Here is a 24,027-nt window from a genome sequence, read left to right on the forward strand (position 1 = left end):
AACCACGACACTACTCAAAAAGGGATTCTTCAGTGGCTGTACCTGGAAGACACCCTGGGCGTCAGCAGCTACAGCTGCGTGCAGGGGAGTCCGTCCCATGTTGTCCCGTGCATTGGCATCGGCGCCAGCATCCAGCAAACGTTTCGCAGCATCTGCTCTTGAGTAACGGGCTGCTAAGTGCAGTGCCATCTCCCCGGTGCGGTCTGTTTGGGCCTGCAGGTTGGCACCTTGATATATCAAATCTGTTATTATATTTGCTGAAGAATCTTCTGCATCTTCATCATCCTCGCTGATATCGGAGCTGCCCACACGCAGAGATGCCAACATAAGTGGAGTACATCCATCTGCAAGAGAATAAATAACACTGTAGTAATCTGATGGTGACAGCCAAGGTAAGGAAATCCTCTGACAATCCTCTCTCCTTGAGGTACAGACAATCCCTCCAGTCACTTTCACCCAGACACGTTCACTTAATAAGGCCAACAAAGTTAGCAAGTTGTTTTCACTCCAAGCAGAACTTTAACACCTACCGGAACCCCAACAGAACTTAGATACTTCTCAAATAAATAAGATCATTACAAACCAAAGTTTGCTGCTGATGTGGAAAAATTCCTCAAATTGTAAAGGCTCGCTAAATTCCTAGAGTGAAGCAATGGCTATAAAAATCAAAGACTCCATGTGAGTAAGCATAGCTATCAACGTGGATGTAAAAATCACATACCTGGTGAAAAGGAACAACAAAAAAATATTGGACAACTAGCCACTGATTACTGGTGGCATTCTGTAGATATTAACCTGAGGTGAAAAGCAGACAAAAGCCTTCCTATCTGTTACACACCAGAGTCTTAATTAAAAGGACCCTGAAGTTGTGACAGTCAAGGACTCAAAGCTGAAAAATGTCCCAGGTCGAGTGCCTGAACCAACCTCATCCAGCTTTTAACAATGTCCGTGGGCAGCCATGAGGCACATTCTGTACTTTCACAGAAGCACAGCATGTCGGACAGGGCCATGGGATAGGATCTAATTCAGTATTATTCAACTCCACCACGGCATGGGCTGCCCACAGACATAAACTGCTTCAGCCTCACCCAGTTTAAGTGTTTTGGGAGATACTGGGCTGGTGTCTCTCCACAAGTCTCCAGTGTTGGACTCACACTGATGGGACACTCACAAAGGCTAAATTCACTTCCATCCAGTCAAGATCCTTGCATTGTCACTGGAAGGAGAAAGGTTCCTCCAAACCTCTGAATTAACTTAATGTCCTTGAATGAACCCCCCTCTCCCTCCGCTGATCAGAGATCGTGGTCCAGGAAGACTAGTTCATGCTGCTGATTTTTCACCCTTGTTAGTACATCCCTTGACACAGTGTCACTACGATTTAAAAAATCTCCACGTATTTTCAGCAACCCATCAAATGCTAAGTGCTCCAGTTTCAGCAGACTCCAAACATTACAAGATATGCACCACCTAAATACAAAGACTTCAACTGTAGACGTTAACCCTTTTTTACTGACTTTACTGCTGTAAAACGTTACAGGCAGCTAGGAGGTAAGAGGGACTAAGACAACAGCAGGAGTGAACCACCCTGTGCCAAGCACCCCACTGGTGCTCTACAAAGGTGAACACATCTTGCTTCTGCAGCGTGGCTCGCCAGCAAAAATTCAAGGCAATCTTTCACCAACCGCCTGATTTATTCCACAGACAAGCAGGGCACTCTCTGTTTTCGGGCAGTTCCAAAACTTCCCAGGGGTCTATCGTTTTTCCACGCAGAACAGTGTCGAGCAGGGGCAGAGAGGAAGGCTGGGTCTGCTCCCCAGCCAGGCTGGTGGCAGCAGCAGGAGGAGCAGGGTGCATGCTCCTCCTAGTGGCTCACCACCACCGGACGCACAGGCTTTCGCCCAGCTCCTTTCTCAGGCTTTGTTGGACGGCGAAAGAGAAGCTGATGTACCGTCCTGGGTCCACTTCCAAGATCCAGTCTTGTCTACAGGCCCTCCTGCCTGTCGTCCAAAGCTCTACCTCCTTTTGTGCTTCTCCCTCCGACTGCTGGCTCTGCTTCCTCGTCCCAGATGAATACTTCTCAGTATTCAAGTCAGGCTGCGGTCCCCTCCATACTGCCTTGACAAAAGAGCAGAGACGGAGCACAGAAAAGAGCTTTCCTTTTCTCCAGCACCACAGCCCTGGGAAAAAAGTCTTGCTTGCTCAACCACTGCAGTTGTCCTGGATGGATCATGCCTAGTTGCTCTATAGGGACACGGCATTAAATCCTTGCAAAAATTAGCCGCCACTTTCCAAAAGATCTCTCAGGTATGTGCAGCTCTTTTCAGAGCTTTTTAAGTTGGCCACACACGAGTAGTTTTATGAGGCTAGCAAAAAGCACATCCAGCTAGACCATTACAATTAAGTGCTTGATGGACTACGAGAAAAAAAAGCCGTGGACACAATGTCTTTTTTCCTCTTTCCAGCTTGTTCTCTGAAATAGCTGGAAAAGAACCCGAGAGGATCCAGCTGGAGGCAGACACACAGCATGGAAAATTACAGTCTGAACCACTGAAGTTTTAGCAACTGAAAAAGAGGGGCATATAATAGGGACAGTTAATCAGTTTTAATTATAGGTGGTGTTACCAGTTATGTCTATAATTGCATTACCCTGGTTACACACTCACAATAACTCCAGTGAAAAGAATGTCCTCACCGCTCTGGGGGACACAGAGAAAGAACGGCATGGGGTGACAAAAGTGATGGCAGCATTTTATAAAAACTCTTCTGTTTGCTGTCTTTCAAGAAGACAACCCCTGCGTAAATGTAAAAAAAAAAAAAAGAAAAAGGCGAGATGGTAAAGCCAGAACTTCATCAGAGAGAAACAACCACAGGACTCATACAGACACAATACGCTGAAGGCTGGGATGCAGAGAACCCAACTCAGAGGCAGAGTCTCTGTGCAATACTTCTGTAGGAGACTAAACTTGAGAGACCAAAGAAGGTGCTGGGTTAAGAGAGGGAACAATCCCATGGGTACACCGAGGTGTTTTGACTTTCCTCTCCTCTCTCCTGCCACCTGGACCTGTGGCCAGGATCTACCTCACAGAGCTTCAGATGGCTCCAGTGCAGACACCTGCACCCAAGTCAGCCAGCCTCAACACCCTCTGCCATGAGGGGCAGCCAAGCATTACTGGAGCGTGAGCCATCTAGTTTTCAGGAGACTTTTGCCTGAGAGAGAGATGAACTGCCTCTCAGAAGTTCCTATTTCTTCCCTCTGCCTGCAAAGGAAGAGGAAGGTGGCCAGGGTAGATGAATGAACTGTGAGGAATCTTACTCCTCTTTAATAAACCAAGATTCCAACACTTCTCAGACTATTTAAGCAAGTTCTTCCCCTGACGGTACCTCAGCTGCTTGCTTTTGCCGCTGCAAGCTTCGCAGTTACATCTGAATGGCAGGAAAGCAACTCACAGGTCAGTATTATTCCATTGCTATTGTTGGGCAAAGCTTTGAGCGAACGTGAAAATAAGCAGTGTGAAGTCTTAAGAATGTTATTGCCTGCACTTGGAAAGCTTTTACCCCGCCACACAACTAGAAGCTTCAATAGGGGAAATAAAGAAAAGCTTAAATTTGGCAGAAACTCATGGTTTATGTTCTCACACTCGTTACACAGAAATCCCTCCTTCCCTGTGCTTTGCATTTAGGAGAGCTAATGGGTCAATGAGCAGAAAAGACAATAGAAGGGAACTGAGAGAATGGGTCCAGTCATCATTAAATTGCACGGAAATATTCCCACAAAATGCAATAAAAAAGCAACCGCAGCAACATCATCAGAATCACCTCTGCACATACGAACAAAAGCCATGCCTGGCAGCTTTTCTGACCAGGATAAAGTCCTTGGTCAACTCTCTCCTCTCCTACTGCAGGAATCAGTTACTACCAGACAACTCACCCAGTCCATTACCAGGTTACATAGCCTTAGTGCTACACCTAGAAAAAGCAGCAGAGCATTCTTACTGCATTCAGTCATTTGAGACAGAAAGAGAACACACCTGTGTGCACATGTGCATATAAAAAGTTTCCTTCAAGGTTCACAGTTGTGTTACGGTTGTCAACTCACTGAATTCATAAGTTGAGGATACAAATCAGTGCATTAAAAAAAAAGAATTTTTTTAAAAAAATCATTAACCAGCTTGCTGCATTGCCTCTCTGTTCTCGCACAGATGTCTCTCACACTGCTGATCAGGGTATACTGTCTGCCAGAAGTCATCTTATTCAGGAAAAAGCCATCCTCGCTCCCATCCCAGATAAAAGATACCTCAGGCACAAACTGTGCTACGTTGCTCCTTAGCCAAATCTGCCATGAATCTCTACAGAGATCCAACTGGAGAAGCTGTGGGTTACTTCTACCACAACTAGGCATTCAAAACTTTTGCCACAACAGCATTCTCACAGTAACTTTCAGGCATGCACTGTTACAAAGGAGATCCTACAGCTGTAGAGTTCATAGTGGTGCTTGCTAAGTGAACTCTTTTTGTCCTGGTTACATGATATTCCATGTGCTACAGGCCAGGACCCAATCTCTCCAGCCTTTTTTGCTGGAATGTACATGAGCTTTGCTTAAGGACCACAAAAGTTCTGCTGGTGTTCTTGCGTACTCCACATATTTTTAAACACGAGCAGTCCCGGCCATCGGAGACGGGGAGGCCAGTGGCTGGCTGGCAGGACACATGGACACTCAGGGTACCAACCTGGCCCTCTGACATTGACATCCAGAACATCCACTTCTTGATCTGCCTGAGGTGGTGTAAGGGCAAGTGATGTGCTCCCGCAGACGTCGGCTGCCTCCAAGTGCTGCTGTGTCCACTGGCGCTGATCGATCTGCTCATCGCCTTCCGCGAGCAAGGCTTGATCCTCAGCCTGAGCACAGGAAATAAGCAGTTGCTTCAAAATACTCATCAAGTGACCAAAGACATTAAAAGTTCTCGGGGGCTTCTTTAGTTTTGTTGGGTTCTTTTGGTTTGGGTTCTTGGGGTTTTTTTGTTTTGTTTTAAGCTAATGATGATCTCCATTTAGCTTTATTCTCAGCTTTGACGCTCCCACCACATATTAACAGGCCTGAGCTGCAATTTATTACACTACCCTTAACCTTCTCTTCCCTTTGACGAAGCAGGGCTTTGGTAGGGAGGGAACACTGGAACAGAAGTTTCCTGCTTTCTCTACTTGCCTATGGTGGCAGTGCTAACCTGAGGATTTGCTCCTCGGATATTGTTACTTATTTATCCCTAAGCTAAGAAAGGTTTTGAGCAAGAGGCATGCTCTGAAAGTTAATGCAGTTGTTCTCCTCACCAGCAGTTTTCAGTTTCAGGCAATATTCAAGTCTTGGATCTCCTTACCTTCGCTCTCTTTGGCTGAGGTCCACCATCACCTGCCCAGTGTTCAGTTGGTCCAGAATCTGCCAGGTTACCCTCTGGTATCTGGACTGAGAGATTTCTAACAGACAAGGAGAACATATGACTTTGCAGGCTGATCAAGTGCTATTACTGCTACTACCCTAGCCTGCAGAGACCAAGGATGGGATGCTTGCAAGGTCGTAGCTTGCAAACATAGGGATCAAGAAATTAGAAATCTCAGACAGCCAAGAGTGGCATTAAATGCATTTAGAACCACAAAACTGGTTAATTCAGTGGAAAGTCAAAACTGCATAAGAGGGATTCTTTCGAAACTTTCCGTTATTTCTGAGTCATGTCTTGAACACATTGAGCTAGATGTATTAAGTTTGTTGTCCCCTATCAACCTAAAAATGTCTCACCCACTCCACGAGGAAATTGTGCAAGCAGAACCCAACTGGTGAACTAAACAGTGTCAGAAATACCAACATAACCAGGAGATCAGATTCCTTACTAGCACCTTATACAGTTAATTAAAGTTCTTCTGTCCAAAACAAATGTATTTAAATTTTCAGAAATAGCTTAAGAAGTTCTAGCTTAAAAGGCAGCTTTCGCCATGAAGTGCCTTTAACAAAAGATTGATATGCCATGTTCTCAAAATCCTCTAATGCGCTAATAAACACGTTGTCAGTGTCCTAAATGCAAACTTACTTGAGTCCAACAGCATCTTCCCCAACTGGCTCTCTGCGCTTATGATTACTGGGATCCCTGCGCAGAATAAAGCCCTCTGGGAGCCACAGTGAACCATGTTTGCGCTTGCGCTTTGCCATCATCACACCCAAGAGAAGAATTAAGAGGATGATCAAAGCCGCCACAGCAAGTAGGTAAAGCAACTGGGTCTTTGGTGGTAACAAAGGTTCACCTGAAAATTCCAGTTAAAATACAATGAGGTTAACAAAGTAGAGCAAAAATTTTCCATCTACATACTTTCTTTTCTCATTCAGAGTCTTCTCTAAAGGAGTGTATTGTGTCTATCCTATGGTGCATTTAGAGCAAAGGTTTGGGGAAGTTTAGGGCTCTGCTGCAATGTTATAAGCATATATCCTATCTTTCTGGCTTCCCTTGATCTCGTTCCTCAAAATATTTTTTAGGGTATATGATTGCTGAACTGAAGATCTTACTCCTTTCCTCAAGAGTCCTGCTGGCTGAAGACAGTCACCCCGAATCAATGCAGAGAGCTGATCTACATAAAGGCATGAGCATGACCCAACTAGGAATAGTGTTATTGCCAATCTAGTATGAGGTTGCAGCTGAGACTCACACTTAGGGAGAGGGGAGCAGAAGTCAAAGCGTTTACATATAGCCAGGGGAGTCTGGTAGACTGAGGAACACACTCCACCCTTTCACTCTAACGACACCTTTTCACTGAATTCATGGCTTAGAGCACATGACTGGTTTTTAGTGCAGACAAGATCACTGCAGTGCGTGGCATGCTGATACAGCAGATGAGAGATTATTGTTTCTACAGGTATTAAACTGACTAGACTCTGAACTTAAATGCCCTACCTTACTAACCACATGTCCCCTCAGAGTGGAATATGCATATTGCACACACACACTTCTGTAAGTGAGGACAAACAAGTTATCTTCCAGTAACCATGCTGAACAGTGAGACATATTAAGATGATGATCAATAACCTGAGCATGAATTTCGCAAGCCAAAGTTTGATGACTGCCTTTGTCCACGTGTAATTTTCCCTCTACAACTACTTACTTTGGACGGACACGAACGGATAGGGCAACATGCCCTTGATGGCCTGAGCAGCTAAGAGAGCCGCAGCAGCTTCTGTATTCTGAAAGCATTGCTCCGAATCCTCTGCACACTGACGGTTGTCAATCTCCAGGAACACCCTGGTGCTGCAGAGACACAGTAAGAGGGCGCAGAAGTCAGTCATAGAAGCTTTTGCCAAAGCACTAGGTTAAACTGCAGCCTTTTAAGTTAATTGTGACACCCCAGCACTGAATTTGACAGTTGCAATAGCTTACGTTTCCCCGTGAAAACCAGACTACTGCCCTAGAAGGTCCAAAACACCTCCAAGCAAGGGCTAGCAGCATAACCAGGCCAGGGGAACACAAAGATATCCACTCACCCAATAACCTCTTGTTCTAGTTCTCTGTGCTTGCGAATGACAAGCGATCGCCGACTCCGTGCTGCTGATTTCTCCCCGTAGTACGGGAATACCATGGGGTTCCCCTGGGAGTCCAGCTTGATTCTCAGATTGGTGTGCAGGAGAGTTCCCAAAGTGCGCAAGAAGCTGCGAACATCACGCAGCAGCTCGTTAGGGGGCATCAAGACCACAATGATTAGGGTCCCTTCTGCCAGCTTCTCAGCTTTGTCACCAGCACAGTCCAGACCGTCCCAGCCACACTCCTCGCTATTACAGCCCTGGTCACAGCGGCCATCTGCGTAGTGATCCGCACAATACTTGTCATACCTAGAACAGCGAAAGGGTTACAGGCAGCACAGAGGACACACGCATTCTGTACAGTATTATCCGCAGTCTACGGGCCAAGGCCTTACACTCTTCATAATTACTTGAGGTAAAATAACACTCATATTCAGAAAGTAAGCAGAAGAGATATAACCCCAGGGCAAGCTTGCAACCTGGCAGGGTAGAAGTTGGAAGTGCAGAACACCCCAAGAATACGTGGCTCAATTCTAGTACCAGTGGAAGAGAGCTGCTTATTTTGTTTAGTGAGATAAGGCTATAACACCTCCTGCCTCACCAAGGGAGAATCATTACTGCAAAGACGTATCACAAATAACTGAAGAGAAAGAAGTGCAGGTCATCAGACAAGCTGGAAAATGCATTCAGAGGTAGCAAATACAGTTGGGATAAAAATACATGTATTGCTGGTATGGAGTGAAATTCAGGACAGGAGGAGGTATACAAGGTGAAACACCTCCTAGTTAAATCTCCACAGAAAGCAGGGCATGTGCATCACACAGGTTAATCCATTACCACTGCTCAGGCTATCAACTCAGTTCAGAGCATACAAATTCCATAACTTCTTTGCACGAAAAGTACACAAAGCAGCAGAAACTACTTGATGCTAAACTTTCAGCAAGAGCAACGACCAACAACAGAAGAGGTCAGAGCAGCAGACGTGAAGCGTACCAACTACCGAAAGGGCTAGCAGGAGATACATTAGTGACACAGAAAAACTGCTCTCGGGATCTAGACTTACTTGCATGTTTTGCTACTCTGCTGACATTCGAAGTTGTCAAACAGGCACTCCGGTGTGTTGCAGAACTCGTCACACTGTCCATTGAAAAGCATCCAGCAGCGCAACGAAGACGAGCAGTTGGCCCAAGGATCTTCCATTGTCAGGGAGCAGTCGCCTCCATCCCACTGGCAGGCGTGAGTGTTACAGTCTTCATCACAATAGCCATCTCTCGCTTTTTCCCCACACTGGGAATCCAAACATCCTCGGGGCTCCGGGCTGAAGGTTATGGGCTGTTCACACTGGCTGCCTTGGGTGTGAGCAGGGCACTGACAATAATAGTAAGGAGGCTGAGCGTGAGGGTGGCAGCTTCCACCATTCTGGCAGGGGGCACTGGCACAACCAGTGTTTGTCTGGCATTCCTCTCCCGCAGACAGCTTGGGGCAATAGCACCGAGGACCAGAAGATGTCTGGATGCACTGCTCCCCCTTCTTGCATTTCACTTGCCCACAAGTACTGTGGCTGCTGAACTCACATTTCGCTCCAGAATAACCCTATGTGGGGCAAAAAGAAATAAAAAGAAAAAAAGAAAAGAAAAACAATTAAGTTCACAAACTTATTCTTCAGTGCTTCAAGGCTGGAGGCAAGGTGTCACATGCAAACCCTTTCTCCCCTGTAATTCCTCTGGCCTCATTGTAGGAGCCATGATATTCTGGATCTAGCCTGAAGGATAAACTAGGAACTTACAAAGCTCTGTTACATTTTGAAATGGGACTTAGAGGAGTCATGAACAATAGGAAGCTTACAGTCAGCGCAGAGAACACGGGACAGCAAAGAAATTGCTGAAATTTAAAATTAGGCTTAAGACGGAAGAGTCAGCTATCCTGCCTCAACAGCAGAATTGTCTGGGGTAACAACAGGCAGCATCACTCTCCTAGGGCACCTCGCAGCCCAGGGCTTCCCAGCTAAGTAGATAAACTAAAGGATGTGGGTAAAGAGCAACCAAGGACACAGCTTTGCAAGTAGTACAGAAAATACAATCTTCACCTACAGTGCACTCGTGAAACTAATAATACTGTAGACAGAGAACTCTATACAGCTGAGGCTGGAAATCCAGTTTCAGAGTAGGGTGCTTACCGGAGGACACTGGCAGATGAACCCATCTGGCATATTGCTGGCAACAGCACAGCTCCCTCCGTTCTGACAAGGCTTCCGGGGACACACATCTATCACGCTCTCACAGTGACGACCTGAGATGCAGACACAAGGGGAGAAGAGAGCAGAGAAATGTGTGTGTGTGCGTATCAAAAGCTGTCGTAAAGCAAAACACTCCCATTAACTGCCATTGAGCCCAACGCTCCTGTGAGATCTTCCCCTTGAAACAGGTAGGGAACATCTCTCCAGATAACACACGCTGCCTACGCAGCTGCTTAAGTAGTGATAGCGCAAGGCACAACCCCCGAATCCACAAGGTGTATTTAGAGACAGCCCACCTTGTCTGCCTCCTCAGGAACCCAGCACGCAACCCAGCATGATGACAGAATTTGCTGTTTTTGCCCCCCCCAGCCAGTCAGGCACAGAGGCTGAAGGTGCTGTACGATATCAATTTGGGGGTTCCTAAGAACTTCTTTACTTTTGGGGAGATGCTCAATAAATCCAAAGGCAAATCACACTCTAACTTTGAATGATCGACCCTCAGGACCAAACGTAACGTAAGTGAACTGGACAAGCAAGCAGACTCTCCTCAGACAGATCAGCCAGACAGATGTCTTAATGCACTGACTAGCATTTGCAGCAGCTCCCGGAGTGAAACTCTGACACCAGGCTTTAAGAAGTTGAGGATGACCTAAGCATGACTTGGACCCCCTAGGAAAACATAAATAGAAGTCTCCACACATGTGCAGCCAAGACTGGCTGCTCGCAGACAGGAGCAGACAGGGCACGACGGCCCACGGAGTTCTGGCATCCTCTCAGTCACAAACCGCCACAAAGCCACTCCGTACCCTCCCAGGCAGAAAGGGTCGATGTGGAACGCGCAGAGGACGAACAGCTAGAGGAAGAAGCACGCTCCCCCTCTGTGCCAGACGGATTTCATGTCTGAGACACAGCCATTCTCTCCCTGCTCCTCTGAGGGTGCAGGATGTCTGCACTCCCCACACTGCAAGTTAGAGCAACCTTTCCATGAGAGCCAAAAGCAACAGAAAGTGTAATTCATAAAAGCAAACTTAACAGATGGGCTTAAACATAAACCTATTTGAGGACCTGCACTGGTGTCCCACTAGCTAGTCTGGCTCCGCGTCCCTCATATGTCGCTCTTTTAGGAGCTTGTTTTGTCAGTCTAGGTAACACATTTAAAACTATTGCATGAATTCCATAATGTATGTCTTTGATTTCTTTGAATCTGACAACCTCAAATTTAGGGGAAAAAAAATCACAGCATCTTTAAATTTTAAGGAAAAAAAAAAAGAGTAAAAACTACTGGTAGAGCATACAGAGAACTTCTCTGGTAGAGAAAGTGAAAGGTTTTAATGGGTGGAAACTGAACATATAAGAAGTTAAACTGACACGGAAACTGGAAAGCTGAAAGTTAAGGCACATCTGGAGACTGTTAGCCCAAACTTATGCCCAGTGGGAGGCAGAAAGCAGAATAGCAGCAATACTAACAAAGAAGAAATCTAGAGAGAGTGAGACACAAGTTTGCACAGTGTGAAATTTTTGCAAACTTCAGAGTTGGATTGTGGAAGGATCACGTCACTAAGCTAGGAATGTACAGTCTGTCTGTAGAGTATTCCATCCTGACCACGTCACCAAAGTAAGGAAGAAAGAGAGTGAGGAGTAGAAAAGGAGTCCACAGCTAATTATGGATACCATGACACTGATTTATAGAGAAAATTTATATGCCGCTTTGCAAAAGGAAAAACCACGGAGAAGCTGACATGCGAACAGTTACACTTCCAATACTAGACATGTGAAATTACGAAGGAGAGAAGTACCACAGAAAATAAATCCTGGCAGCCAAGTGTCTCAGGAGATTCCTTTGTCTCAGACAGTTCTGGAAGCCAAATTTCTTCGAAGGTTTAAAAGAAAGATTGGTTTAAAAGCTGAGACATGGCGTAGAGAAACAACTAGATATTGTAAAGGGAAGCGACTACATAATGTGACTGCCAGAAAGGGAAAGAATGACCATTTTTTAAGATATTACTCTGAAATTGGACACATGTTTACGACAACTCACCAGTAAAAGCACTACGACAGATGCATGTATAATCATTTATCAGCTGAACACAGTCCAGACTACCACGAGGGTTACAAGGATTAGAGAGGCATTCGTTGATATCTCCCTCGCATCGCTCGCCTGCAAAGCCCGGGAGACAAATGCAGCTGTAGCCCCCGATCTGGTCAATGCACTGCCCTCCGTTAAAGCAGCGGGGTACTCCTGAGTCCGAGACACAATCATCAACGTTCTCCTCACAGAAACGGCCTGTCAAGATGGTAAAAAGAAACAGTTTGAGGATATGGTGTCACGGTCTCATTTCCTACACTGCTCATCAAGTTCTAAGACCACGTCACATGCAGTCCCAGATATAAATAAGTAAAGATCCCAGCGTAACGCAATCCATACCCCGTGCTCAGAGCCAGCCTTGGAGCAGATCTAGGGAGCATGTGTTTTAGATCCAGGCTGTTCTCAATGGTAGGTCATACTGGTATTTAGCAGCTTCCCTGCTTAACTTAAATTAAGGGCATAATTAAAACCACAAAACCAATTTAGCCCTGTGACTGAATATAGCTGGAGAGCCCTGTGCTGCCCTTGCAAGGCTGCAAACCTCTCACCATTCATTTAACTTGGTGGTAACCCCGAAACTCAGCAAATAGCATTTGCAGCGACGTTAAAACAAGCGACAACAAATCAACAAGAAAAGCAACCGTGATGAAACACAGATCCCTGTCCAGCATGCCGTTCCTGCAGTCTGATTGCTGGGGTCCAACGGTAAACTCTCAACACCAGTTAGGGAGGGCAGTTTCTTCCTCTCCCTACAGGGTTTCCGTTCAAGAGACAATGTCGGGTACTGCTCCTGCCTTCACCCATGTAACAAGTCAACTGGGACAGAGCGGGTAAGCCGAGCAAGTAATTTTTCCTGTTAATAGAGTTGATTCATCTAGAGCATGTAAAGTCATTCACGTAAGCTTGGAGGATGCTTACACTGGCATCAGTAAGATACTAATTTCAAATCGGGCCAGGGACAAAAGCTAAGTCTTAATATTCTAAGGAATTGTAATAATCTTCTTTAATTCCTTCCATTTGCAAAAAAAAAGAAAAAAGAAGTCACATCCAAAAAGTAATTAATCTCAACAAATACAGACCAAAGAATTTAAAGCAATGCATTCAGAACCTCTCTTGAAGGAGGACAGGCTTCAGTACAACACAAATTCTGGCAACGTAGAAACTGGTAGATAAATACACACTTGGACGTAGAGACATAAGAAGCAACTTTTTTTAAAAAAAAAGAAAATTGGAGGAATGAATTAAGAATAATATATGAAAATTTGCTAATGTAATGATTTACAATTAAATTAACACTCATCTAGACTGAGGAGTTGTGCTGACAGCCACACTAAAGGGACTGAACTGGTAATGCACATAGGTAGGAAGCAAATATATTAATTATTTTATAGTTTTACTTAAAATTACTTTATGACCCAAGAATTTAGTTCTATCTGATACAAATCTGGAGATTTTGCTTGCACTGAGATGACACACTTCGGAAAGAAAAGGTTTAGAGGAATGTAAAATCTTGAACTGAAGTGAACTAAGGAAAGTCAAATGAGAAAGCATTCACCGATGGGTTAAAATGTACAATCCTGAATACTTTCAAAGGTAGGAGTCAGAACCATCAGGTCAGATATAGCAGGGAAATGGAAGGTTAGGTTTTAAGAAATATGATGTTAAACAGGCTGTGGAATCATACTCACTGAAAGCCATCATTATGCAATTGTGGATTTTTTTTTTTTTTTTAAAAAGAGCTTTTAATAAAACAGCTCAAATTTGCTGAAATAATTTAAGTTAGCCCACAGGCACTAAACTTCTTTTCCACAGAAGACTCCAAGACAGAGGACAATGCAGGGCCAAAATTTAAACAAGTAAAGGCTACTGGAAATTATGCAAGAATTAAGCGAGTTTTCCATATATTTCATAGCATCTTAGCCAAAAACCCCTTTGAATATATTAAAATAGACAGGGTTGGGAGAGACCTTAACAGTAATCTCACCCAGCCCCATTGCTAAAGATGGGTCATACATTCCAAAAGGGCACTGTCATGACCTATTCCTTTAAAAGAAGAAAAAAGAAAAAAAAAACCCCAGCATTTATTTTTAAAGGGAAAATATGTATCTCAAGGGATTAAGCGCACTTTGGGAACATTCTTCAAAGAAAATAATGCATTCCCTTTAGATTCTGCATCATGAAACCAGTAGCCAGAAAGGAAAATTCACTCTTGTAACATTCACTTAAAAGGCTGAGTCCATACCCCGAGTTCCTGGTGGACAGGAGCACTTGAAATGATTGACAAGGTCTATACACGTCCCTCCGTTCTGGCAGGGCTGAAACTGGCACTCATCCACTTCATATTCGCAGTTGACACCCTGGTATCCAGGCACGCACTACCAGTAGAAAAAGAAGTGTGAATAATCTTCTCCTAGCAGATACATTAGGAGACACGTGAGAAAGGCTAACGCAGACGAAACGAGCCCTCAGCAGGACAGATTACAACTGCTTTTGTAGCTATTCAACGGCAAGTGATTTCAAGGGCTGTGCAGCCAGCCAGCTTAAGCACACAACCTGACCGTGTGACTACTCAACAGCACGTCTGAATTTCGGTGACTTAATTCCTGCAAAATATAGCAATCATATCCTGATGCCTTTTAGCACCGAGACTGACTTGATCGTTCTAATTTAAGGTTTATATAAAACTCATCCTTCCTTCTGGGCACGAGCTTTCCATTCTGAAAAGCTTAAGGAGGTTGATTACACCATAATCTCATGGTCTACACTGCTCTCTGCATTTGCTATAGCAAACAAAGCAGTGGAAGGCATCTCCCATCCTAACTGTGCCCATCCAGTAGGGAGAATACAACATTTCTTTAATGCATTCTGCATATATTTTAATATAAACCACACTTTGGGGAAAAAAAAACAACTTCCAAGAAAAGAGTTCTGTCTCCAAAGAAGCCAGGAGTTCAAATACCCATCTACCCCACCTCCTCACAATTGCACCTCTAATGCACTCTTAAAAACCTCTTCGGAGCACTGCTTCTGCCACAGGTAAATTAAAAATTCCTTCCAGGTGCAGGTTGCTTTTATGCCCTGTTTGAAGCTATTCTACAACTTGCACGCGTTTCTGATTTCTTTTGACTCCTTGGCATTACAACACTCTAAATAGTTAGACCTCTCCCCACCAAGCCATGATGCGTTACCTCACACTGGTATCCAGCCAGGTGATCCCGGCAGGTAGCACCGTTCTGGCAAGGGCTGGAGTCGCACTCGTCCAGTTGCACCTCACAGTAACTGCCCGTGTAACCCACCTGGCACTGACAGTGGTGTGTGTTCCCAACATTAAGGCAGTGACCAGAGTGTTGGCACAGCTTGTCCACAGCAACTCCTGAAAAAGTTAAATGAAGTGAGCAGAGGTGCAAAACACACAGTGCTGGTAGCTCAGTCAGCAAAGACTACAGCTAGACTCAACAAACTGAAAAGCTCAAACTTAAAAATAAAGTTACAGTGGGTCAGAACCACAACGGGCTTCCAAATGAAGTCACTGCTCTGTTCCCTGTGGATCATTAGCATCGACACTGGCCTGAAGTGTTTGTATTGCTGTTATTTTATCACTGGCTGGTGAATACACGCCTGAAGTACTACTGCTGCAGTATAGAAGTTCAATGTTTCTACCTAGAATGTCTGCAAAGGGTATGGGAGCTTTGTCACTGAATCACCTCGTTTGGATTTCCTGGACTGAAAACAGCAGAATATTGTCTATCAGCCTGAGCTACAAGCCACCTTTCAGGAAGAAATTCACTTGCAAACCAAATCTTCTATACATATATCATGCGAACCAGGAAATTACTACTTTAGGGGCCATGGTATTACCTATACAGCTAAATAGTGCACTCAGTAGCCAGTATTCTCTGTGAAAACACAGAGATCGTGAATTACAAATTGCCTTTCTTGTACAAAGATGACAGGTCTTAAACCTGGCCTGCCCGGGATTCAGCAGAAAGGCACTAATAGCCAATGCATTTTCCAAAAAGGCAGTTTACATAAAACAGCACTACCAAAGACTTCATAAACCATTTAATTCTTCTTTTCTAATATTTTTATGGTAGAGGCTAGCTTTTTACGTCAGGGAGAATAAAGGGAGCCTTGGCTCCCAAGCACAACCTTGCAGAGGGGGTTTTAGCCTAGAAGCGATCGTGATCAACCACCTAGAGGCAAAGATCTCTGGGACTTCCAAAGCATGCTGTGTTCATAGGGATATGGGTAAACGAGGCGCAGCTTACTGATGCATGGGGAAACATTCTTGGTTAAAGCAGAGATGATGCTTATTTACCCCTTTGTGAAGCCGCCACTTGACACGAGACATTGGGCACATCGCAGTAAGCACCAGTCCAGCCAGACGGACAGACGCATCGAGTCTGGGCTCCACTCTGGACACACGTGCCTTTATTTTTACAGGGAGACTTGCTGCACAGATCCATAAGTGCCTGGAGAGAAACAAAACCAAACCAATATGAGTCATGGCAAGTGCAGGAAGAAAATGCTACTGGGAGCAAAAGCTCAAGAAGCAAAGAAAGGAAGCTCTGCACAACTGGTTTCATGGGGCACTGGAAAGAAACGGACAGTATTTTCCAAGTCAGGTGCTTCAGTAACACTCTCAAGAGCCCATATGCCTAGGAAAGCACAGATGTAGAGCGATGTAAACCCCAGACGGCAGCATCATTTCAAGAATAAGATGATCCTCACACTTAGCTATGCAGAGGGATCTTTGGCTGGCTGGGTTTGAAAAAAATCAGTTTTATCTTAGACTTGCCTTCTAGTTCCACATTAGTAGGAGGTTTCCAGCTATCAGCAGTCTCAGGTATCCTTTCTTCTCCCAAACTCCACGTATTTTTACCACTTTTTGCCAATGAGAGATGTGTTCCCCATTTTGATCATTCCTTTTCCTTTTTGTCATTAGCTCACCATACCTACTTTTGGCCCCATTCACCCTAGTATGTTTTTTCTGAATCCTCCTGTCTTCTGAGATTCAACTGAAACCCTGAAACTGCTTTATGAACTGAAGATGGGCTGAAGTAGACTGTTTTTCTTGATTTCTTATGCAAAAAAAGTTTCCAAAGAAAGAGACTAAAACTCAGTAAACCACCACATGAAAGCGGAGTGAGGACCCAACATAACTGTCTGACCTAATATAAACCAGCCACTAACCATCATTTCCTTCTTGAGCACTTAAGTCTTCAAAGAAATATAACTATCTGATTGATTTCAAGCTGACCTGAGGGAAGGATGAGGTTTTTAAAGCGCGTAGTACTGAATTTTGGCTGTAAATTGCAATTCCAGTTGCAGAAAGTTCTGCTTTTCAGATGCAAACTGTCTCCTCACAAAGATTAAAGCAGAAAAGTCTGTGCTTTCACAGCAACCAAAAAGAAACTTGGAATTAAGTTTTTATCACATGTAGTTGAGCGTGAAGAAGAAAAACACCAAGCCTCTTGCTTCTGCATTTGTAATGAGTAGGTGACTGTTTTACATGCAAATTCTATAACTTATGAATCATTGTCTGATTTTACACTGCTTATTTAGCTTTGCTAATTAGGTCAGGCCAGTTTACCACTAACACAAGAACTACAGTGCAGTTGTAACCTATAAATCTCTCCAAAACAGCTTTGAATAGTATTTAAAATTGTAGAAAGTTCTTATTTGTTGTATAAAATAAGTAATACCTTATGACCGAGCTTCTCAGAACATAAAGCAGACTTTCTGAGAATCCACAAATTTAATTTGGGAACAGGAACGTGAATCCTTCTCTCAAGTAAAAAACAAAGCAAACAGAAGAGGAACTACTGAACTTCACAGCACTTTTTACGATCACTCTCAATGCTAATTCTCCCAATGAGGTTTAAGTGGTGTGCCCAGAATGCCTAATTAGGGTAGCAGAGGGGTTGCTTTTTTATATCACTTCATTACTTTGCATTCACTTCCTCCATTAGCAATACCTAGAAGCAGATCTGACCATTTAATGTCTAGCAACATACTTCTGAAAAAGCACCTCCCCCACTGCCACTAAAATGCTGCTTCTAACGCCCACTGCTTTACAAAAGCACATTGGCACGAGAGAAAGTTCTTAAAAACCTGTAGTGTTCTCCTGTAGTTTAAGAAAATTTTTTTAAATGGCAGCACTCAGACTGCTTCTGAAGGAAGCCAAAATAGTGTTTACTGTTCTAAAGCCAGGAATAGTCTCAAGTCATCCTTGCTGTTTTGGTAAGCACAGAATAAAAAGAAAAAAATCTGATTTGAAAAATTAAATCGGCATCCCGTTTCCACTGCGATATGCCAAGTTCAAAGTTTTTAATAGGTACTAGTCAGTCAATGACAGTACACGTTTGCAGCTCCTGTGCTCAACGGTTGGAAACGGTAAATTGCCTGAACTTAAGTCTGAAAGTAAGGCTTGCAGTAAAGATTTTTACTGCTGTTGTGAACAGTACAATCATTCAGTTACTGCCCCAAAACATTTGCCGACTTTTTATGGGAAAAAAACCAACAAATCTCCAATCAACCCAATGACATCTCACTGTAAACAAAATAAACTAGTTAAATCAAGGTCCTACTAATCAAGACTGATACAGTGACTGTTGTTTTGTGCTTCCCATCAGGACAATTTAATGTTTCAAATGAAACGCAGCCATTTTCAAAGCTAACAGCTGGTTTTCATTTAATAAGAAAACTCATCTCGAAAGTTCTAAACATACCTATCCTTATAAAGAACGAAGCATTTTTCTCCTCCTTGCAAATACTCTGGATTTCCCAAGTTTTGAATCGGGGCACCCGCTGTGTCAGACAGCGCTGCACTTTTTTTTTCCCTAAGGAAACGGGCCAACCACCTCTTACCACAACTGAAGAAAAAACAGCTTTGCCACATTTGGGACCTCACATCCAAGCTGGTTCGGTTCTGCTGTTGGACAGTTCAAACACCAGCACCTTGCGCAAAGCAGGCAAAAGGAAAACGTCACCCACCTGACAGTTCTTCCCGGTATAACCCAAAGGACAGATACATCGGTATGTGCCCAGGCTGTCCACGCAGGAGCCTTTGTTCAGGCAAGGATGTGAATCGCACTCGTTGATTTCTGTGAGGCAGAAGGGTCCCGTGAACCCCACCGGGCACTGGCAAGTAAAGGAATTGATCCCATCCACGCAAGTACCTCCATTGAAACAGGAGCTGCAAGAGAGGGAGAGCAAAGGGAATCGGAGACAAAACACAATTAGCTCACGCAGAACGGAAATATCGCCAAAATTAGAGAGAAAAAACCAGGTTACAGGATCTCCTGACCACTGCTAAGTTCCTGCTAAAGAAGCACAAATCAGGTAACAGCAATCCAAGGGCACTCAGCTCACCCCCTCCAGGTCGCTGTTTTTACCTTGGCAGGTGAAGAAAGCAAAGCAAGGCTTCAATGAGTCATTAGTGATGCCGGTAACTTATTTAACGAAATCTTCCCAGCCTCAATGTGACCACAAATAGTATTGTGCCAGGCAGGCATGCGGCTTGCTCAAATTGATAAAATTTTACACAAATTTTATTACAAATTACAATTGTGCTGCAAATTATGAGAAGCAAAGCAATTCGCCTTTTTAATAAAAAAACAAAAAAACCCTAAACTTCAAAGGAATCACAGGTACATTTTCTCAAGGAAAAAGTTCATATAACATGCAAAACACAAGAATGTTCTTCATTGAAATTAGGTGAAAGTATTGGTATTGTTAAATCCTTTCCTCCTCTTCTCATGAGAACCTTAAGTCCTTGACATGCCCTGGCAGAATTCAGATCAAAGGAATTATCCCCTTCCCCCAATCTTCTGATCATAGGAAATTCTGCCAGATTAGGTGTCCTACAGAGAAGTGACTGGGAAAGTTAGGAGAAGTGATGCCTCATGCAAAGTTGACTCCTTTTTCCTTCTAAAGAAACGCCTGCCAGGAAAACTCCTGCTCCTCTGAAAATAACCCGAGATCAGACTCGAGATAATCAGCTCGATAAAGTGCACAGAACGAATTCACACTTGTTACCTGCTCTGTGCACGTCAAAGGGTACTTCCAAAAGAGAAGCCCCTGACTCTCATCCTTGAACTTCAGTGCAAGTTTTAAGTATCTAAATCCTGACTGTCTCCACAGTAGAGATGTCTGCCTATTTATCAGAGATGTTCCTCTGCCCTGTGGACCGAGTTCTGTTTTACAGAGAGCAGAAACTGCTGCTTACACTCGCGGCAAAACAAAGAGGACAGCGGAACTGTCAATCACTTCACATATTTCACTGAAATCAAGCACCCATCTCCAAAAGAAGACGGCACTCCCTCATAGGTGGCTTCTCACCCAAGACACGGAAGAATTATTTGAATCAAATTCAAATTAGCCAACCATCGCGGCGCTCTTAAGTACAGCTTAGTAATTTTGGTTGTGAAGGCGTGACTGGTTTAGCCTGGCAGAGCGTTGAAAATTGCTCGTCCTTCATTCATACCTGCAAAACTGGTTTCTATCCTGACTGATAACAAAAACAGGATGAACCTCAAGGAAGAACCAGGCACTCTGCTAAGGCTGCCAATATACTTGATTAAACAACTGTTGTGCAAAATAAACACACCCTCATCAGTGACACAATCCTGTTCTTAAGCAAAAGATGCTAAAATACTTCCTCCCCCACAAATGCAATTTTATAAAAGGTAAGAAATATCTTTTCTTTGTGTGCAGAAAATGCATGGGAATATCAAGAGCTTTGCATTTAGGAACCTGATGTGTTTCTGGTAACTAGACTAGAACAGACTATTTTTGTATTTGTTTTTTAACATTTCGATCTTTATTATAAACTGTTTTGAGAATCTGAAGTTACTTACATCAATCCCAAGAACGCTTAAAATATATATGCAGGCAGATGATGGATACTCAGGGTTAACTCTGAAAGAGCTTTTAAAACTACCAAGTGAATCATTTTTATAAGGACAAGCTGCTGAGCATTTTAACTCAGTTCCACACCTGTCCCTTTAGAAGAACCTCAAATTTTACCTCAACACTCCTAAGCCACATCCAATTTGGAAGCATTAAAAGATCTCTGACAATTAAAGCTTTCCAGTACAGAATTTGTAGACTTACCATTCCTCCTGGTTGCTTCTTCTTATTATTTGCTGACAATAACTCAGGACTAATTTATTTTTCCTGCCTAAGTCAGTCATCGCTTCTGTTTCTGCAGCTTTTGTATTTCTCAGCACAGCAACTATTCATAATTAATCAATTACTTTCTCCTGCTGATATGAGAATGGTCTTATAAAAATATAAAATATGTTTTAATAAGTTAGCATCTATTACTGTTTTAATATTTGTTAAACACTGTCATATTCCTCCTATAATAGACTGAGCCTGTAAGTAGCCATGTCAACTGAAGACCAACTCTGACAGGCAACCACCTTTCAGCTGGCGTCCTGCACAAGGCAAGTACGTTTCTCTTGCATGAATCCCAAGTTTGTCTTGGTGACAAAAAGGCAGGAAACCAGATCCTCATTGTTAAAAACTACTTCTGAGCTGGACTGAGGTCCAGGCACGAGCACACATTGCGTGGGTCGTCAGTGCAGCAAGGCTATCTCACCTCTCGGTGCACTCATCGATGTTGTTCTCGCAGTTGGTTCCCTCAAACCCAGGCTGACACTTGCACGTGTAGCTGTTGACGTAGTGGGTGCAGGTGCCTCCATTCCTGCACGGCTCACTCAGGCATTCATTGGTATCTGTTTGACATTTATCTCCATGAAATCCAGGTAGGCAGATGCATGAGAAAGAGTTTATGCCATCCACACACGAAGCTCCGTTCTGACAGGGATCTAAAACAGAAGCATTACCGTGAGGGTTAAAATGGGTAACAGTCAAAGGCCAGGCCAGGAGTAGTAGCTTTTAGGCAAAGAAAGTATCCCATGGCCCAGAGTGTGACAGAATACCCACACATTTTTCTGAGTCACTTTATGGAAGAGTTAATTGCAAAGCATTATCAATAACAAATACACAAAAGGTGTGGAACAAGACCAAGCTTCAGGGCCTCAAGTTTTCTCTGTTGGGATTTGTTCAACCCAAACCAACAAAACTAGACCCAAAGTCTCGGTTTAAAATTCAGCTTCTGCTTTTTTGACAAATGCCTGCTAATAAAGACAACACAAACAGCAGAGCAACTGTTTCCTCTTCCTGACCAAGCCTTATTCACAAGAGAAGTCAGCTTGTTCTTTCTTTTCCAGACAATGCTCAACACACGAGAGAACTTGTGTGCTCAATTTTAAGCATGAAAGCAGTCCAGTCAAATGAAATGCGTATCTGTGTGAGTGTATATATATATATATATACGAGCATTTACATGTTACTGAGCGCTTAGGATTTTTCCCAGTATAAAAGGCCAGTTGTGGAAAGGCTGGCAGAAAAGCTCACAAAGTCATACACTACCTTGGATTCTCCTGACCTCCACATGTGTTGGAATTTTCTTTATCCCTACCATGGTCTTGATACTTGTGTATCATCATTCTTTGGTCTAAGCCACCACCTACTACCATATTTCTTCTATTTCCACAAGTACCAATCTGCCTGAAATCTCTGCTGTTCAGTCATCTCTTCCTGTTTTGCTCCTTTCATTTTTGGATTTAAGACCCACATTCCTCCGTTGGATACTGCCTCTGAAGCCAGATTCCTTTTCTATTCTGCATTCCCTAGACCAAAAGCCTAGGTCACGGAGGGAAACTGGGAGGGGGGAGGAAAAGGGGAGACAGGAAGGGCGATGGAAAAAAAAGGTTACAGAGTACGGTCTTTTTTATTATGACTATCTTTAAGTACTACTAAAATACAAACTTGAAAGTGTAAATAGACTCCACCAAAAATCTGCAGTTCAAAATAAGTACAAGATCATTCTGTTCACTGGCAGATGAAGAAAACAGACGTGAAAGGTAATTAAAGCTCATTTATTGACTGAGAAATATGCTCACATGATAAAAATTTGTGTTGAGACACACACCTGCATCCATTTAAAGGTCATCTGACTACTGCAGAGAAAAAGCATATTCGAAATGAGACCCCTGACAGCTATAAACTGTTGTGTCTCTGGCAGTCAGCCACCTATGACTGAAGCCAAAAGCTGCGCATTAATTTTCTGTGCCACACATTTACTGACAGAAAAAGGAGACTCGAATATCAGCTTTTCAATCAGTTCTTGTCGTTGGAGGGTTTGTTTGCTTCACAGATTAAAGACACTTGGCTCAAGCCATGGAAGGTTTTTGTTATGCTAAATGAAATCAGCTGTAGCAGTAATCTAACATTCTTCAACCTCATGGGTGTGCTGCCTAACAGACACCAGGGGAGGAATCTCACAGCTCTCAGAACACTTAGGAATTAGAGAGAGATTTCCCAGCCGTTCAAGAGCGAAAGATGAAGACTTTAAAAACATTTTTATCTTCAGACACCCACATAAAAACTAACAGGACAAGCAATAATTTTGCTGGCTTCAGTAAGCTAAGCTCCGGGTCAATGCACCGTGACATTTTTTGTTCTGTACCTGTTTCTCAGAAAGAAGCAATCAAAAGCTCAGGCTGAGCCAGATGTCTTAGAAGTTCTTTCAGCAGCACTGCTTTGGGGTCTCCCACAGTAACTTTTGCTAATAGACTTGTTTGGTTCCTTCTCTACATCAGTCACAAATTTAAATTTTTTTCAATGCAAAACACAACTCTCTAAATTCAGACCTAAAGTCTTTAATGCTTTTAAGCTATTCTAATACAAAATAGAAGTTCGGGGTTCTTTGTGGGTTTTTTTTTAAGAGCCAGTCAACTAAAAAATGACAACATTGTGCAATCCTCCAAGGTTTGATAAAGCACTTTTCAAATAGTAACAGATGAACTTTTAAACACATGACGCTTCTCAGGAGACTCTGATTTCATCTGGTCATGATACAGATATTTGCCCAGCAAGAAAAAGAAGTCACTATGTATTTGGTTTCCCTTGTAAACAGCAGTGTCAAGGGCTTTCTTGTAGTTTAAACAGTTCCAGTACTCAGCAGTGTATGGGCTATCCTCCTGCAACTGATACCTAGCCAGAACCGAGGGCCGTCCTGCTACTTTAATTTGCTTTCAAATACAGATTAACTGGAAGAGCAACAGGACCCACTCTTTC

The 24,027-nt window shown here is 43.4% G+C and overlaps 1 protein-coding gene across 1 annotated transcript in view; it reads right to left on the reverse strand.

The window, feature by feature from the left end:
* Positions 1–42: 42 nt before the first annotated feature.
* LOC104274727 (neurogenic locus notch homolog protein 2-like) overlaps positions 43–24,027 on the reverse strand; it is a gene marked incomplete at both ends in the record, with an annotated part of 24,847 nt that continues 862 nt past the window's right edge. The window contains 14 exons of the mRNA XM_009870440.1: positions 43–344; positions 4,728–4,896; positions 5,373–5,469; positions 6,078–6,288; positions 7,141–7,283; positions 7,517–7,861; positions 8,616–9,145; positions 9,729–9,841; positions 11,827–12,072; positions 14,117–14,249; positions 15,063–15,247; positions 16,193–16,346; positions 18,871–19,072; positions 21,482–21,710. Coding sequence (XP_009868742.1) covers positions 43–344; positions 4,728–4,896; positions 5,373–5,469; positions 6,078–6,288; positions 7,141–7,283; positions 7,517–7,861; positions 8,616–9,145; positions 9,729–9,841; positions 11,827–12,072; positions 14,117–14,249; positions 15,063–15,247; positions 16,193–16,346; positions 18,871–19,072; positions 21,482–21,710 — 3,059 coding nt within the window. The remainder of the gene's footprint in view (positions 345–4,727; positions 4,897–5,372; positions 5,470–6,077; positions 6,289–7,140; positions 7,284–7,516; positions 7,862–8,615; positions 9,146–9,728; positions 9,842–11,826; positions 12,073–14,116; positions 14,250–15,062; positions 15,248–16,192; positions 16,347–18,870; positions 19,073–21,481; positions 21,711–24,027) is intronic.

The sequence above is a fragment of the Apaloderma vittatum genome, unplaced genomic scaffold, assembly GCF_000703405.1.
Source record: "Apaloderma vittatum isolate BGI_N311 unplaced genomic scaffold, ASM70340v1 scaffold15765, whole genome shotgun sequence".
NCBI classification, from domain to species: domain Eukaryota; kingdom Metazoa; phylum Chordata; class Aves; order Trogoniformes; family Trogonidae; genus Apaloderma; species Apaloderma vittatum.